A 17277-nucleotide genomic window follows, 5' to 3' on the forward strand; every position below is an offset into this window, starting at 1 on the left:
CACTAAGATTGAGAAAATCCTTCCAAGATCTATTGACTGACTAAGTCCCCCCCAGTGCATGCACAGGACCAGGAACATGGAATTGTCTATCCTGTTCTGCTTTCCATCCTCTGACAGGCACTTGACATCCTCTGCTGGCCTGGATAAGCTTGCTCATCTGGGTGTGCTGTCCACTGAATAGGCATTCAGTGATTGAGAGGCCTGTCCCTGTACCTGCGCTCCAAGGTCAGATCACATATCTGCTCGTGTTCTGGCAGGTGCCGAGCCCAGCCTGACTGGTGCTGAGCTCCCTGTGCAGGGGAGTACTGTGGCCTAGCCCAGCCAGACCTGCCTCCCGCCCCCAGCTTGTGCATGCACCAGTGCGCAGTGGGCGATGTTATTTAGCCCTGGCCAGGTCTTTCACATGGGCAGGTACTTTGACCTGACACAGAAACACCCTCCAGTTTCCTCTCCCTCCAGTTTCCTCTCTATCACCCATCACAGCTCCCTTGTCCGTTTGTGAATACAATCGCCCGTCTGTGGAAGCCCCCAGAAGTCATCCCTCTTCTTGAAACATGCCCTCAGTGATTCCCACTCCAACACGACCCCAGATGCTCTTCCTCAAGCAATCCGCAAACCCCCTGCCTGGGGACTGGGGTGACATGCCCCAGCCTGGTTTCCTCCAGCTTCCCCAAATATCTTAAAAAAAAATATGTTGGCAACTATGCTGACACTCCAGTGTAGTTAACAGAGTTGGCGTTAACCAGGCCCAGAATGCCGTCCAGCTATTGGCTGCTTTTCTCTCAGCAGTGTAACACTTGCCTAGGTACAAGGCAGCCTAGGCAGTTGTTTGCACCTGGAGTTCATATATTTCCAAAGTGGAATGTATGGTTTCCTATTTTAATATCTCTGAAGCTGCAGCCGAGCTAACTCTCCATGGCATCTTCCGCCTGCTGTCAGTCATGTGATTCTCTGCCAGGTTGTGAATAAGCAGAAGTAGTTATAGCTATATTTAGTGTCATCATTTTAATTGAGGTATGGGCCCATTTTCTGTTTGTTGCATTCAGCTGCCTTATTTTTAAAAAAATATTTATTCATTTTTTTTTATTGGAAAGTCAGATATACAGAGAGGAGGAGAGACAGAGAGAAAGATCTTCCGTCCAATGATTAACTCCTCAAGTGGCCACAACGGCTGGAGCTCAGCCAATCCAAAGCCAGGAGCCAAGACCTTCTTCTGGGTCTCCCATTCCGGTGCAGGGTCCCAAGACTTTGGGCCATCCTCGACTGCATTCCCGGTCCACATGCAGGGAGCTGGATGGGAAGTGGGGTCCCTTGATACGAACCAGTGCCCTTATGGGATCCTGGTGCGTGCAAGGCAAGGAGCCATTAGGCTTATGCACTGGGACATCAATATCAATTGTCTTTTAAAGTAACCTCAAAAAAAAAAAAAACAGTAACCTCAAAAGTGTTGTTTTTTTTTTTAAAGATTTATTTTTATTATTTTTTTGTTAGAAAGGCGGATATACAGAGAGGAGAGACAGAGAGGAAGATCTTCCGTCCAATGATTCACTCCCCAAGTGAGCACAACGGCCGATGCTATGCCGATCTGAAGCCAGGAGCCTCTTCCGGGTCTCCCACACGGGTGCAGGGTCCCAAAGCTTTGGGCCGTCCTCGACTGCTTTCCCGGGCCACAGGCAGGGAGCTGGAAGGGAAGCAGGGCTGCCGGGATAGAACCGGCGCCCATATGGGATCCCGGGCTTGCAAGGCGAGGACCCTAACCACTGCGCCACCGCGCCGGGCCCAAAAGTGTTTTTTTTTTAAAGATTTATTTATTTTCATTGGAAAGTCAGATATACAGAGAGGAGAGAAAGAGAGAAAGATCTTCAGTTCGATGATTCCCTCCCCAACTGACCGCAACGGCCGATGCTATGCCATTCCAAAGCCAGAATCCAGGAACTTCTTCCAGGTCTCCCACATGGGTGCAGTGTCCCAAGGCTTTGGGCCGTCCTTGACTGCTTTCCCAGGCCACAGGCAGGGAGCTGGATGGGAAGTGGGCTGCTGGGATTAGAACCGGTGCCCATATGGGATCCTGGCGTGTTCAAGGCAAGGACTTTAGCTGCTAGGCCATGTTTCCGGGCCCAAAAGGTTTTTATTATGATTTGTTATTTGTCCTGGTAGTTCGCTTTGTGGCACAGCACATTAAGCCACTGCATGCGATGCTGTTACTGGCATCCCATACATGCACTGGGTTCAAGTCCTGGTTGATCCAGTTCTGATCCAGCTCTCTGCTAATGTGCCTATGAAGACAACAACACATAGGCCAAGTTCTTGGGTCCCTGCATAGGAGATCTGGATAAGCTCCTGGTTCCTGGCTCTAGCCCAGCCCTGACCTGGCCATGTAGGCTGTTTGGGGGAACAAACCTTTAGGTGGAAGATTTCTTTCTGTAATTCTACCGTTCAAATAAAGAAGAAGAAAAAAATGAATATTTCTCCTATAAAAGTTGTTTTACTTGTTTCTTATGTAATTATAATTTCTTAAAGTTTTGCTTCTCTTGGAAAGCGGACCTTTTATTTTTGAAGCAGCTGAAATTCTTTCAATATTTGTAATGTGTGTATAGTTGTCACCACATTTTGATTCAACTGGAAGTTTGTGAAATTTTGATGCTTCATTTAGGGCAGAACAGCATAGTTTATGTTTAAAGGGCAGATTTGGAGAAATGTCTGATTCTGATTGTTGTGCTGGGATGCTCCTGTTTATACTGCATGTTGGAGAGTATCCGGCTTTCTAGTTTAGATATTACCTGCAGACATTCTCATTATTTAATGCCTTTGGCAAAATAGCAAAGATTCATTTTGGCATGACCTTCAGATCAGAGCTTGTTCTCATCTAGCATTTGCTTACTGTTTAAAGTTATCTGGCCCATTTATTGTTTCCTCTAGCTGATGATGACACATTTTGTTGAACAAATGTGCTTCAAGGACTGAGTTGAGACCTGGCACAATAGCCTAGTGGCTAAAGTCCTTGCCTTGCGTATGCCAGAATCCCATATGGGCATGGTTCATGTCCTGGTTGCCCCACTTCCCATCCAGCTCCCTGCTTGTGGCCTGGGAAAAAAGTAGAGGACAACCCAAAGCCTTGGGATCCTGCACCCACGTGGGAGACCCAGAAGAAGTTCCTGGCTTCGGATCGGCTCAGCGCCAGCTGTTGTGGCTACTTGGGGAGTGAATCAGTCAGTGGGAAATCTTCCCGTCTTTCTCTCCTCCTCTGTATATCTGAATATCCAGTAAAAATAAATAAATCTTAAAAAAAAAAAAAGGCTGAGCTGTTGTAAGCTTCCCTGGGTGAAGGCCAAGGAGTCAGGCAACCTAAGGTTTGGGACCTGTTTCATTTCCAGGAAGCAAGGCTCACCAGGTATTACAAAGTTAAGTCTTTTATTTTGCTACACTGCCAGATCATTGTAATTGTGGATTCTTAATAGTTCCCTTTAGGTTGCAAGTAAATGTTTCCTTTTGAAGCAGCAAAGATTCTTTAACAGTTGCTTTTACTTTTGGGTTTTGGGGGCCCTTTCTTCTACGGTAGTTTCTCATATAATTGAAAGATTTCCTACACGCTCTCTTTCCATGCTATAGCCAAAGTAATCTTCCCTTTAGGGGAACATCTGGCCATGCCATTGCCCCCTTCAGTAACTTGCACTTATCTCTTTAGTGTGAGTAAGTTACAAGCATTTCATAATCTGGTCATGCAGCCATTGGCAGCTGCTCCGGTGGCTCTTATGTGTCACTTCACTCTCCTTCCTACTATCTTGACCAGGTTGTTCCTGATCTCCCAACAAGACTGAAAGGTTTGTAATTTATTGCATTCTGATCATTGTCCAATTCAGATCCTTTGTATGTGCTGTTGCCTTTCTAGAACCTTATTCTTCTTCGCCTGATTTTCACTCAGTCTTCAGATTTCTCCTTGACAGTTTTTTAGAGACTCTTTCCTCCTAATTTGGTGTTGCCTTGCTCCTGTGACTACTCTATAGCAGCCAATACCTTTTCATACCCCATTTGCTGCTCTATTTTAGCTACTGAATGTAAGCTGCTTTACAACCAGATTTATGTTGATGTTATTTGTAGCTTTCTGCCTAGAACATTGTGGAGGCCTGAAACATTAAAAAACAAAAACAAAACAAAGCAAAACAAATAAACCCAAAATACCTCGCTGGATGAATAACAGTGAATACTGAAGGTATTTCATCAATGTAGATGTCCAGATAGTACACCTCCTATGGATGACCTTATGTATTTTTCTTACTTTAGTAGAATATCCCTTTTCAAATGCTGCCATAATAGCCTGTGCTTAAAACCAAGGATCTTGTCTCCTCTGTTCCCCCCCCCACACACACACTTTTTAACTTCTCAGGAATGTAAATAGGAACCTGTATGAATTATAGGAAGAGAATTTTTTTTCCTTTTTAAAAAATTATTTTATGGTATATAGTTCCATAGGCTCTAGGCTTTCCCTCTCCCCCTCCCCAAATCTTTCCCCATTTCTGATTTCCCCTGTAGTATTAAAATAATATATTTCTTCATAAACAGTCATAAGTCCATCATTCTGCTTTTTGAGTATATTCTGACATAGAGGTCATGGACACTGGCAGAAGTCCAGCATCTTATTGTCACGATATATGCAACAATTTCATTGGGAATCCATCTTTGATCTGGAAGTAGAGATGCATACTGCATTGTATCCTCACATTTGGATATGATAGCCTCTATTACATGGTTACTATACATCCCCTTAAATGAAAAGCCACAATACAAAGTCAACAACAGGAAGAAAAATAGAAATTTACAATGCCATGTAGTTAAGTAACTTGCTACTGTATGTTTTGCTGAAGAAATGAAAAAGAAAAATCAGGACTCTTCTTAAAGAAAATGATGCTACTGAATGACCAATGAATCAGTGAAAAATTTAATATGCAGGGGAAAAAAAAACCGTTTTGAAGAAATAAAAGAAAAAGGCATCAAAATCCATGAGATACAATTTCCGCTGGTTTTTGTTGGTGAGATGGGTCTGCTATAGGTTTTTGTTTTTTGATCTAGTCCACTAATCTGTGATGTTCGATTGATGAGCCTAAGCCTTTTACCTTCAAGGTTAATATGGATAGGTAATAATTTGGTCCTGACATTTTAGCAATGGATTGTTTGATTTAGTCTTCTATTGTCATTTTACTGGGTTGTTCTTCACATTTGCCTTTGGTTTTGGTAGCAATGGGTTGTTCATTTTTTTTATTTAGTCTTCTGTTGTTATTGGGTATTCTTCACATTTATCTTTGGTTTTGGCAGGTGGTATTGCTTTTTCTCTGTCAAGAGAACATCTTTAAGTATCATTTGTAAGGCAGATCTGGAAGAGGCATGTTCATAAGCTTTTCTTTATTGTGGATGAACTTTATTTCATTTTGTCATCTTGTCTTATTTCATAAGACAAGAAAGTTTTGCTGGGTACACATTATTCTGAGCTGACAATTTTTTCCTTTTAGAATCTGAAATATGTTGTTCCATTCTCTTCTGGCCTATAGAGTTTCCTCTGAGAGGTCAGCAGTGAGTCTGATTGGGGTTCCTCTGTATGTCAGGTTTTTTTTTTTTAACATGTGTATTTAAGAATCTTTTCCTTATGTTCTACTGAAGAGAACTTGATTATCATGTGTTGTGGTGAAGATTACTTTAGGTCAACCCTGTTGGGAGTTTTGTACCCCTCATGGGTGTTGTTTCCCAATTTTTTCTCCATATTAGGAACGTTGTCATTTATTATTTCATTGAATGCAGCTTTGAACCCAGCTTCTCTTGCTATACTTTTTGGAACTTCCATAACTCTCATATTTGGTGTTTTAATAGTGTCTCATAATTTTGAATGCTTTTTTTGGCGTGACCCTGCTGTACTTTCTGCTTTTTGATTGATTCTCCATTGCAGCAAGAAATATCTTCCAATTCTGAGATTCTCTCTTCTGCCTTATTTATTCTATAGTTGAGGTATTCCACTCAATTTTTGATTCATTGTGTCCTTCAGGAAGAGAATCTTCATTCCCAGTAAATACTACGTGTGCTGTGGACACATCCTTATATAGTATAGTTTCAGTAGTGTCTCTTATGTACTGTCTTTTAATATATATTCATTTCATTATTGTCATGTACTGGTTAAGTTAAAACCTGTTGTGCTTACTTAAAAGAGAAAAACATGTGATTTAAAGCACTTTATAACTTGGTAATGCAAAAAGGAATGATCTGCTAATTGGAAAAGTAGGTCTGTTTTAAATTATTCAGTTTTATCTTGGAGCTGGAATATTTGTGTTGGCAATTACCCTTTGAGAAATCAAGCCAGAGCTTGATGTTGTCATAAATGTACAAAGTAATTAGTGATCAGTTGGCTGCAGGAGAGAGTTGATAGGACCAGGCACCACCACATATAATCCTAGCTGGGAGTGTCTGCCTGGGGTGTGGTGAAGTGTTTTGTACTTTTCACCTCTCAGTTGCTGCTCATAGAACAAGAATTTAAATGAGGGAAAAAACTGCGTTTCAACTATCAGGGTTGTCCTTGGGAGAACTCTCATCTCTGGCCATTCATAGTCACTGTGTCAAGGTCAGTAGAGCACCTTGGCCGTGATCACTGTTCACTTGGAATGCCTCTCAGCAGGGAGAATCAGAATCTGGTCTTGCTATTTGCTTTGGGAAATAAGGCTGGAGCTAGATAGACTATGCCCAAAGATGTGCTGGTTGCATGTGTGCACATGTATGCACATACCAGCTTTATGAATTTTTTTAAAATATAATTTGAGAGGGAGAGAGTGAGGGAGGGAGGAAGATAGGATAGAGAGAAGGAACATGTGCTCTGATGTTGTCGTTGACTCCCCAATTGCCTGTGAGGCTGGAACTGGGCTGGTCTGAAGCCTAGGGGTCGGCAGTGCTTTAGTCAGAGCCTGAAATTAGTTGCTGGAGCCAGGAATTGAATCCAGGCACTTGAGTGTGGGACATGGACATTCTAACTAGGCCAAACACCCACCCTATAGCCCCATTAAAAAAAAAAATTCTAAAGCTGTTATCAGAAAGCCAGTCTAACTAATAGTGTGACTGTGACCTTAAAAAATTATTCACCATGGGTCCACACCGTTGCGAGTGGTCAAAGTCCTCGCCTTGAATGCGCCGGGATCCCATATGGGCAACGGTTCTAATCCCAGCAGCCCTGCTTCCCATCCAGCTATCTGCTTGTGGCCTGGGAAAGCAGTCAAGGATGGCCTAAGGCCTTGGGAGCCTGCACCCGTGTGAGAGACCCAGAAGAAGCTCCAGGCTCCTGGCTTTGGATCTGCTCAGCTCTAGCTGTTGTGGTCACTTGGGGCATGAATCATCGAATGGAATATCTTCCTCTTTGTCTCTGCTCCTCTCTATATTATCTGCCTTTCCAGTAAAAAAAAAAAAAATTTTTTTAAATCTTTAAAAAAATTATTCATCTGCCTTTTTCCCCAATCTCCTAGCCTACATCTGTCATTTCTATATTCTTTATTTTTTTAAAAAAGATTTATTTATTTTTATTAGAAAGGCAGATATACAGGGAGGAGGAAAGACAGAGGAAGATCTTCCATCTGATGGGTCACTCCCTAAGCAGTCACAGTGGTTGGAACTGAGCCAGTCGAAAGCTAGGAGCCAGGAGCTTCTTCCAGGTCTCCCATGTGCTGGTCCCAAGGCTTTGGGCCGTCCATGACTGCTTTCCCAGACCCAAGTGGGGAGCTGGATGGGAAGCGGGGCCTCCAAGTTTTGAACCGGCACCCATATGGGATCCTGGTGCTTTCAAGGCGAGGACTTTAACCATTATGCTAGCATGCTGTGCCCTCTTTATTTTATTTTTTAAAGATCTGTTTATTTCTATTTGAAAGGCATTGAAAGGCAGATTTTACAGAGAGAGAAGGAAAGATCTTCCATTCACTGGTTCACTCCCTGGAGGGCTGCAGTAGCCAGAACTGACCTGGTATGAAGCTGGGAGCCAGGAGCTTTTTTGGGTCTCCGATGTGTTTGCCGGGGCTCTATGACCCTATGAGATGGCTAGGACAGATGGAAACTGCTTTTATCACGCATTAAAATTTTAATGCTACAGATTCACAAATGAAACTACAAATCATCGTCCAGAAGAACAGTTTGTTTTGATAATTCCTTCTGAGTGAAGTATTATTGTTTTCCTGAAATTTTTATCTCACTATGGCATGTTTTTCAGTAGAAAACTACCTTTGTGTTTGTCTGAAATTCTGTTACCTGTCAGCATTGAGCCCTTTGGTGGAAAGGTACATTGCTAGGGTGAGGGAGTCTCAGCAGTTCAGGCTCTCCTGTTAGGCCATCAGTTTGCTCCATAGAGCTTTGGTCCCATGAAGAGTTGCCTTAGGTGCTGAAAGGGCTTGTGGTGTTCGAGTTCAGCTCCCTGAGCTCTTCATTCTCCAGGACAGATTGTTGTGAACTCTGTTCTAATTTAGTCTCGTCATGGTACTCAATATTGATTTCAGCTGGAGTGTGTCCCCTAAAGGAATTTTCTCTTTTTTCCAAGTGGAGAGCATCTTTTATGTGTCTGTTTAGAATCTGAAGGCCATTAGAAACTTCAGTACTGCAGATTTTCAGCTAAGTTTTTTCAACCAGTATAGAATAGCTAATTGCATACTTGGGCAGTGGTATTGTAAAGATGAATACCAAAGTTTCCCTTCTAGATGATTCTGATCTCATGGGATAAATGCACATGAACAGAATACTCCGTGTGTGCTGACAGGTGCCGAGGACAGTGGCTGAGCCATTTCCAGTTGCTCTTTGACCTTCGTGTCTGCAGCATTGCTTCCTTCTCTGTCATCCTTCCCTAACGCAGTAATCCATTCAGCTTTTATCTTGCTCAAATTCCTTTCCCAAGACTCCTGGGACTTCTTTCATGATTTTGATTTTGATTAGAAATTAGCCTTGTGGAAAAATTTGGCTTTAATTTATTGTTAGTTTTTTTATTTCCTGTTTGACTTCGTTTTCTCAGTTATTGTTGGTTCAGTTATATAATTGCCCACTTCACAGTTGACAATAGCAATTGATCTGTCCTCGGAGAAACTGTACATAGCTTAACCAAAGGAATATTTATGGAAGATTTTGAGGTTCTTGGGAGACATTTCAAGTCCTTTTCTTCTTCCTGGTGTTGAATTGTCAAGCATCTTGCTCTCTAATCTGATTTTCCAGTGGTGGCAGTTGATGGAGACAAACATTAGTTTAGGCTTGCTACATGCTGGACAGAATGCTGGGTACGTTTCACATCTGATTCGTTCAGCTTCTCTGTGGTACGGTGCGGATGAAGGCCAGAGTCCCCAGCTGTCCGTGTAACTTGATGATGGTCTTACTTCAGTGCAGCGGCACAGACATTTGTAGTCCCCTTCACTTTCTCAGGTGCTCATCTTGTAGTTGGAAGTCTGTAGAGTGGATTCTGTGGTTATCATTTTCCAGGATGTATTGAGACTGCCGATTGTAAGACAATGAGCACACACCAAACTGGTGGCCACAGGAAGCCTGATCTGAATCTCAGAAGAAAATACGGTCATTTCCGTCTATCCAGCAGGAGGGTTATTTGGAAGACTGCAGAGCCTGGGTGTCTGCTTTTCTCTCGGACAGGCCCTACCTGTACTGCACATGCAGTGGGTTCCTGTAGGAAGAGGAGTTCTGTTGTGCAGAAGTTGAAGGAAGAGCACCTCATGTTCACTCTAAAGTTTAATGATCAGTAGAAATTGCACACTGGCAGCTTATGGGTGGATATAGGCCGGAGAGGCATTCCACACAATATTTTAGACACTATTAGAGTAAACATTTTCACATTTCACTAAAAAAAAAATCATAAATTTCTTGTCTTATCTTAAAGGATCAAAAAAATGTGGAAAAACTAGGGCAGGTTCCCATACTGTTATACTTGCTGGGTAGAGCTGAGCAGTGGCCCTTGGATACTTGTTTGCTCGGCTTGAATCTTGGCTGACTTGATTTTATGCTGAGATTCACCCTTTGTATACAGTTGTTATCACAAATAGTATTAATAACACTTGGCTGTGTGGAATTATAAAGCAAAATAGAGTGTTTGGAGAAGGCATCTGTCCTGCTTGTTGAGATGCCTGCATTGTATGTCAGATTTGATTCCCATCTTTAGCTCCCGAGTCCACCTTGCTTCTAATGTAGACCTTAAGAAGCAGTAGGTAATAATTGAAGTAGTTGGTTCCCTGTCACCTACATGGAACACCGGAATTGTGGCTCCAGGTCAAACTGGTCATTGTGGACATTCGGGTCGTTAACCAACAGATGGGCGCTCTCTCTCTCTCTCTCTCTCTCTCTCTCTCTCTCTTTTTCTTGACTATTTAGTACTGTATTTATTGAAACAGCCTAAATCTGTGTGTATGTGTGAACTGGGGAATGGTCTTTCAAACTTACATCTAATAAGATTTTTTTTTAAAGATTTATTTTTATTATTTTTTTATTAGAAAGGCGAATATACAGAGAGGAGAGACAGACAGGAAGATCCTCCGTCTGATGATTCACTCCCCAAGTGAGCACAACGGCCGATACTATGCCGATCCGAAGCCAGGAGCCTCTTCCGGGTCTCCCACGTGGGTGCAGGGTCCCAAAGCTTTTGGCCGTCCTCAACTGCTTTCCCGGGCCACAGGCAGGGAGCTGGAAGTGGAGCTGCCGGGATAGAACTGGCTACCATATGGGATCCCGGGCATGCAAGGCGAGGACCCCAACCACTGCGCCACCGTGCCGGGCCCCTAGTAAGATTTTTTAAAGCCATACAGGTTCATCCGGAGCAGTTGCTCATTTATTGGTGACTTTATGCATTTAGGAATGTGCTTTTATCCTCTTTAATGTATGTTTAGATGAAAAGATTCTTACTTCCTATAAAATGCACCTGAGTTTTTCCTTAGGAAAGGCATTTGTTTTAAAAGGTTTGAGAGTTTCCATAGACAGACATTGTTGCTTTGAATTTATTCTTTAATGGGCAGAGGAAGCGTCTGGGACTTTCACTTGGCCTCTGTACTGCAGTTGTACTCTCCAGAGGCTCTGCTGACTACTTGGTGAATCTCACTCCATCCCATAGTCAAGAACTAGGAACTGGCATGGTGTGGCCCAGTGACTTACTCAGCCCTCTCAGGGGTGAACTGACTCTCCAACCCAATTCTCGCATCACAGTGGTGTTCTGTGTCTCGAAGGATTAACATTAACTAAAGCTAACACTGTAAGGATGAATTGTATATTTTTCCCCTGCACACGGTTAACTGTTAAATGGTTGCATTGAAGAGGGGAAAAGAACTACATTGTATACTTGCTCTGCTCTTGCAAGATTCTTCCTCCATGATGTTGGCTTTTCCTTTATTTCTGTTTAAGAGGATCTGAGTCTGAACTGACTCAGGGCTAAGAATGAGGTGTGAGACAGTGTCTTAGCCTGGGGGAGCTCATGGGAGGCATCTGGTCTCCAGTCTTGGATTGTGTTTTATTTTAAATAATTGACTTCTGTTACATAAATCAAGTTTGTACTTTGTCGGCTATTCATCTAATTTGGCTCTAAAGTTTGGCGATCAGTCACTCATTTCTTTAAGATCCGTGCTGGCCCAACTATTCTAAAGATCACTGAAGCCATGCCTGTTACAAATTACTGTGATCCTCTTGCTTCCAGGGTCTCTGTGCTATTAGCAGACCTCAATAGCCTCGGTTCTAATCATCCCCATTGCAATAATAAAGCTCTTTTTAACATGACATCCAAGTTCTTCCGTGCCTTACACAAGACATCTACCATAGCATCTTCCAAGAATGCTGGTTCATCCATATGCTATGTATTTCTCAAAGCCAAGATGAAGGGAGTATCCCCTGGGTCCAATTAAGGGACATAATGAACAATGGGTGAACAGGTTACAAATGAAGAATTAACAACCACCTTTTTATTCTGAGTTCTTGGATTCTTTCCTCCACATAACAGCAAGGAATTTCTGGCATCTCAACTTTGTTTAATTTGAGCCACATTTGAATCCAGGTTTTAGTGAAGCAGTTGAGCAAATAATTTAGCACCATCCTCAGCTGCTTGAATTGCAATGTGAATCAAAACTTACTGATGGGTATCTAAATTCAGCTATGGGTATCTAAATTCAGCTTGAATCAAATTATGATAGTTTTTGTCTCTGTTGTAACACGCTTGGACCCTGTTTTACCACATGGTCCCCTGTAAATTCACAAAATCTTGCAGTCTTTTGCATGCAGGTTTATTTATGTCTGGAAGCTATGTGGATGGAAACCTGCTATCCATATAACCATCATCCATGTAGCCTTAGACTGATGAGGTAGGGAAGGGCTGCCTCTGCTGATGTAGTAGTCTCAGAGGGTTGAAGGTTTCTGTTATCCAAGTCATTCCAAATGCATCTATTTAAATGCTGTGGTCTTGCCCTTTCACAATTGGTGCTCTCTTCTGCTCTGGCCATGGTGAAGTACCTGGTACTGAACTTAACCTCTGGCTACTTAACAGATGCTACGATGACTATGGTTGTGTTACAAGCTTACTCAAACTTAGTAGCTCAGAAATATAACCTCCATTTTTTTCTCTGTAGTTTTTGTGGACTGAATTCAGGAAGGGCATGCCTTGGTAGTGACGTGAGATATGCCGTGTCGTCAGGTGTCAGGTGCAGCTGGGACAGCTGAGGACTAACTAGGCAACTCTTCATCCAATCCTAGGGCTTTTCTGTGTGGCTTTTGCTGTTGAATCAGTTAGTGTAGGGCTTTTCACAGTGCCGCTATCTCAGGTAGTAGGGCTGCTTAATCAGGCACACAGGGCTCCAAGTGAGTGTTCCAGGAACAGTCCAACTTGGCAGGTTGCAGCGTATCACTTCCTGTGATCTCAAGTCCACCCAAAGTCAATCACTAAAAGAAAAAATAAAATAGTGTATAGCTAATTGCCAGTGGAAGAAAAATCAGGTAGAAGACCAAAATATATTTGATCAGTCCAACCAAAATGCCTTAAGTTTTGCATTGAACTAGTGAATCTGAATTAGTTCAAACATCCTAATCCAGCAATTCTGGTAGAGCAATATTGACCCACATTTGGCTTCGGCTGCCCCAGCTTGGCAGCTATAAGGGAAAATAAATTATTTTAAGTAATTGTAGAAATTCTCTGACCTTGATTATTTAAAAATCTGAGTATCATTTTCTCTCTTGAGCTGCCCAGTGAACTTGAAGGCAGCCAGCTTACACATCGTTGATTTGTGCTTTCATGAAATAGCCCACAACTCCATGCACAGAGCCTGCATTTGGTGGGTGCTTTATGCAGTTGTTTCGTCCCTGGATATCATGGGTAACCATGTTTCACCCTATCATGATCGCTGCATACTCACTTCTTCAAAGCTCATCAGATAAGATGCCAGTTACAAATCCCATTTTAACCCCCAAGGTTTTACTGCCAGCAGTCTGTTCTGTACTCACTCACTCCAATAGTTTTTGCTTGGTTGCAGACCCCAGAATTCACTGTAACTGAATATACAGAAATGAGCTTATTATGTGAATTAACTCACAGAATTTGCAGTACTGTATAAGGTCCAACTTTCTGTGCCAGTCTGTCAAGAAAAGTGCATTTAACTATTCTGTCATCTCAGCAAAAATTCTATTGCCATTATGATCTTTAAGGTATAATTTTTGATGAGTATATCTCTCTTTAAAAAAAATGATTTATTTATTTTTATTGGAAAGGCAGATATACAGGGAGGAGGAGAGACAAGAGAGGAAGATCTTTCGTCTGAAGATTCACTCCCCAAGTGTCTACAATGGCTGGAGCTGAGCCAGTCTGAAGCCAGGAGCCTGGAGCCTCTTCCGGGTCTCCCAAATGGGTGCAGGGTCCCAAAGCTTTGGGCTGTCCTTGACTGCTTTCCCAGGCCACAAGCAGATAGCTGGATGGGAACGGGATTCGAGGGGACTTTAGCTACCAGGCTATCACGCAGGGCCCGAGTATATCTCTTTATAGGTGACTTTATAGTTGTGATTAGGCATATTAGTAACATTATTTGTAAATAGAGAAATTGCATCAATTGTATCTTAAAACATCATGCTTACTATTTGTAAAGCATGTAAAGACTGTAAAGATTTTTTTTTAAAATGTATTTGAAGATTAGTGTTACAGAGAGAAGGAGATCTTTCATCTGCTGTTTTTCTTTTGAAATGGCTGAAATGACCATAGCTAGACCAAGCTAAAGCATGGAGCCAGGAACTTACATATTTATTTGTTTGTTTATCCGTTTCAAAGGCAGAGAGAGAGAGAGAGAAAATTTCTATCCACTACATGAAAGGACATGTTGGCCCCAACTGGGCTCGTCCAAAGCCAGGAAACAGAAGCTTCATCCAAGTCTCCCGTATGAGTGAGGGGCCCAAGTACTTTTGTTCTCTGCTGCTTTCCCAGGCACACTAGAAGGAGCTTGTTTGGAAGCGGAGCAGCTGGGACTTGAACTGGCGCCTGTATGGGATGCTGGTTCTAAAGGCATTGGTTTTACCTGCCACAACACAGTGCTGTCCCTGCATGTTTATTTTTGCTATTTGGGAGTTAGAATAATTTTCCATTTGAGGCTGTTTTAGGATTCTGGTTCCATTTTCAGATTAGGCTTAACAGCCTGCTTCAGCCACTCTGAGTCAAATGCAGAAGGGCCAACATCCAAAGATGTTTTACCCTATCAGAAGCACAGCTCTGCTTTCAGAGATACCACAGAAATTAGGCTGCTCAAGGATTTTAGCTGTGTCCAACCTAAAGAAAATCAAGTAGACTTTCAGATTTGTATATGTTAAGGTCTTTCAAACTCTCATGTTCGTTTATAGAAGGATGGCTTTTCTGGGTTTGTCCGTCTGTGTTGACAAAAGCTGTCTTAGCATCATTGCCAGCCCCACTGCTATTTATCTCAAGGTGTTTATGTTTCTGAGGATGTGAAGTAAAACTGCTACTGCCTCTTGCTCCCTTTACCAACAGTAGATTGCAGCCGTGAGTAGGGCTAGTGGGGCACCTTCCAATAGTGCCACCCCAGGGACCACTGAATAGTCCACCTGCTCTTCTGAAGGAAGCCTTTCTTTGGTGCTTTTCCGTGAGGATTCTAGAAGGCCAGTTGAGTGGCATTTCACTCTCATCCCTTGTTTCTGTCTTTTACTTGTACTGCATTTGCTTTCCATTGGTCTTTAATCTATTTTCTGTCGTAGATACTTAAAATAAATAAATATTCTCAAATGCTGAAAAGGATTTTGCATCTTGTGAAGTAAAATATGTACGTATGCTAAAAATTATCAGTCACAATTAAGCAACTTTGTTATTTCTGTTGCTGTTTCTAGGCGGAAGAAATCCTTAGACAAGAGCTGGAGAAAAAAGAGACCCCGCGTTTATACTGCTTACTTGGCGACGTCCTCCGGGATCACGCTTGCTACGACAAGGCCTGGGAGCTGTCCCGCCACCGCAGTGCCCGGGCTCAGCGCTCCAAAGCCCTGCTTCACCTTCGCAACAAGGAGTTTCAGCAGTGTGTGGAGTGCTTTGAACGCTCTGTCAAGATCAATCCCATGCAGGTTAGACCATGTCAGTTCTCGCTGTGTGTTCCCATTTTCCATCCCTGTGACTGGAGTGCTTGTCTTTGGGAGCTAAGAACATGTAGTCTGTACTCTGCTTCTTGCTTGCCACCAAAAGTGAGTGGTAAGTTTTCCCCTGCTTTCTTTCTTTCATGTGTGTATGTGTTTAAGATCTATCAATTTTTTATTGGAAAGGCAGATCTCACAGAGAGGAGAGTCAGAGAGAAAGATCCTTCATCCACTGGTAAGTAGCTGATCCGAAGCCAGGAATCAGAAGCTTTCTCCAAGTCTCCCAAGTGGGTGCAGTGTCCTAAGACCCTCAGCCGTCCTCCACGGCTTTCCCAGGCCACAAGGCAGGAGGCTAGGTGGGAAGCGTTGCTGTTGGAATTAGACCTGGTGCCCATATGTGATCTCAGTGTGTTCAAGATGAGAACTTTAGCTGCTAGGCTATTGCACTGGACCCCAAGATCCACGTTTTTAAAGTGACATGATAAATTTATGGCAGTGAATGTAATTTAAGTGGATAAGAGTTTAACCTTATTTTGTATCTAATATGTTCAGTTAGTAAATGATTTTCTTATCAGAGAAACGGGCAGAAATAACTCTTTCATATGCTGGTTCATACCCCAAATGCCCTCCAGAGCCAGGAGACTGTCACCCAGTCTGAATGTCCAACATGGGCAACATGGGGCATTATCACCTGCCCCCTCCTTGGGTACACATTGGTGGGAAGCAGCTTTGGTAGGAGAGGAGCCGGGGCTCCAGGCATGTCACCATGGGATGCAGACATTGCAACTGGTGGTTTAATAACTGTATCAGATTCCAACTTGATCATTTCTTAGTAAGGAATTCTTGGGCCCGGCATCATGGTTCATTGGCTAAACTCTGGCCTTGCACACCCTGTGATCCGACATGGGCTGCAGTTCGTATTACGGCGGCTCCACTTCCCATCCAGCTCCTGCTTGTGGCCTTGGAAACAGTAGAGGGTGACCAAAGGCCTTGGGATCCTCCACCCATGTTGGAGACCTGGAGGAGACTCTGGCTCCTGGCTTCAGATCAGCTCAGCTCCAGCAATTGCAGCCATTTGGGGAGGCAGACCAGCAGAGGCAGGATCCTTTTGTATTTCCTTCTCTCTGTAAAGAGTTCTTACAGTTCTTTCTATTTAGGTGGTGGTAGGTACATTCACCTGCTGAGCATGATCTCCAGAAACTCTGACCTTGTGACTCTGAGCCCCTGTGCCCATTTAATGCTTCTGCTGTGCCACGCCTCCCATCCCCCACCAGCCCTCTCCCCCTCCCCTGCCTCCCTAGTCCCTGGTAACTGTCATTTACTTTCCACCCCAGGAAACTTTTTAAAATGTTACTTATTTATTTTTACTTCATTAGCAAGACAGAGAGGCACAGATCCTTCACCTGCTGACTCACACCCAAGAGCCCACAGCAGCCTGTTTCATGAATTTACCGCATTTGCCTCATAAAAGCAGAATCATGATGTATTCATCCTTTTGTGCCTGGCAGGTTGCAAGTAGTATAGTGTGTTCCAGGCTCATCCTTGTGTCAGAACCAGCTACCTTTTGGAGACTGAATAAATACTCCCATGGGGAAATGCTGTCCATCACGCAGTGGCACTGGAGTTGCCTCAGCTCTTAGCTATTGCGAATAGTGCTGCTTTTGCCCATGCATTGTGAAATTAGTTGTCATTTTT

At 43.1% G+C, this 17277-nt stretch overlaps 1 protein-coding gene across 1 annotated transcript in view; it reads left to right on the forward strand.

The window, feature by feature from the left end:
- TTC27 (tetratricopeptide repeat domain 27) overlaps nucleotides 1–17277 on the forward strand; it is a 128843-nt gene that overhangs the window by 62324 nt on the left and 49242 nt on the right. The window contains exon 13 of the mRNA XM_040993048.1: nucleotides 15346–15573. Within this exon, the coding sequence (XP_040848982.1) occupies nucleotides 15346–15573 (228 nt within the window). The remainder of the gene's footprint in view (nucleotides 1–15345; nucleotides 15574–17277) is intronic.

The sequence above is a fragment of the Ochotona curzoniae genome, unplaced genomic scaffold (assembly GCF_017591425.1).
Source record: "Ochotona curzoniae isolate NIBS_2020 unplaced genomic scaffold, NIBS_Ocur_1.0 contig_883, whole genome shotgun sequence".
In the NCBI taxonomy this organism is placed as follows: Eukaryota; Metazoa; Chordata; class Mammalia; order Lagomorpha; family Ochotonidae; genus Ochotona; species Ochotona curzoniae.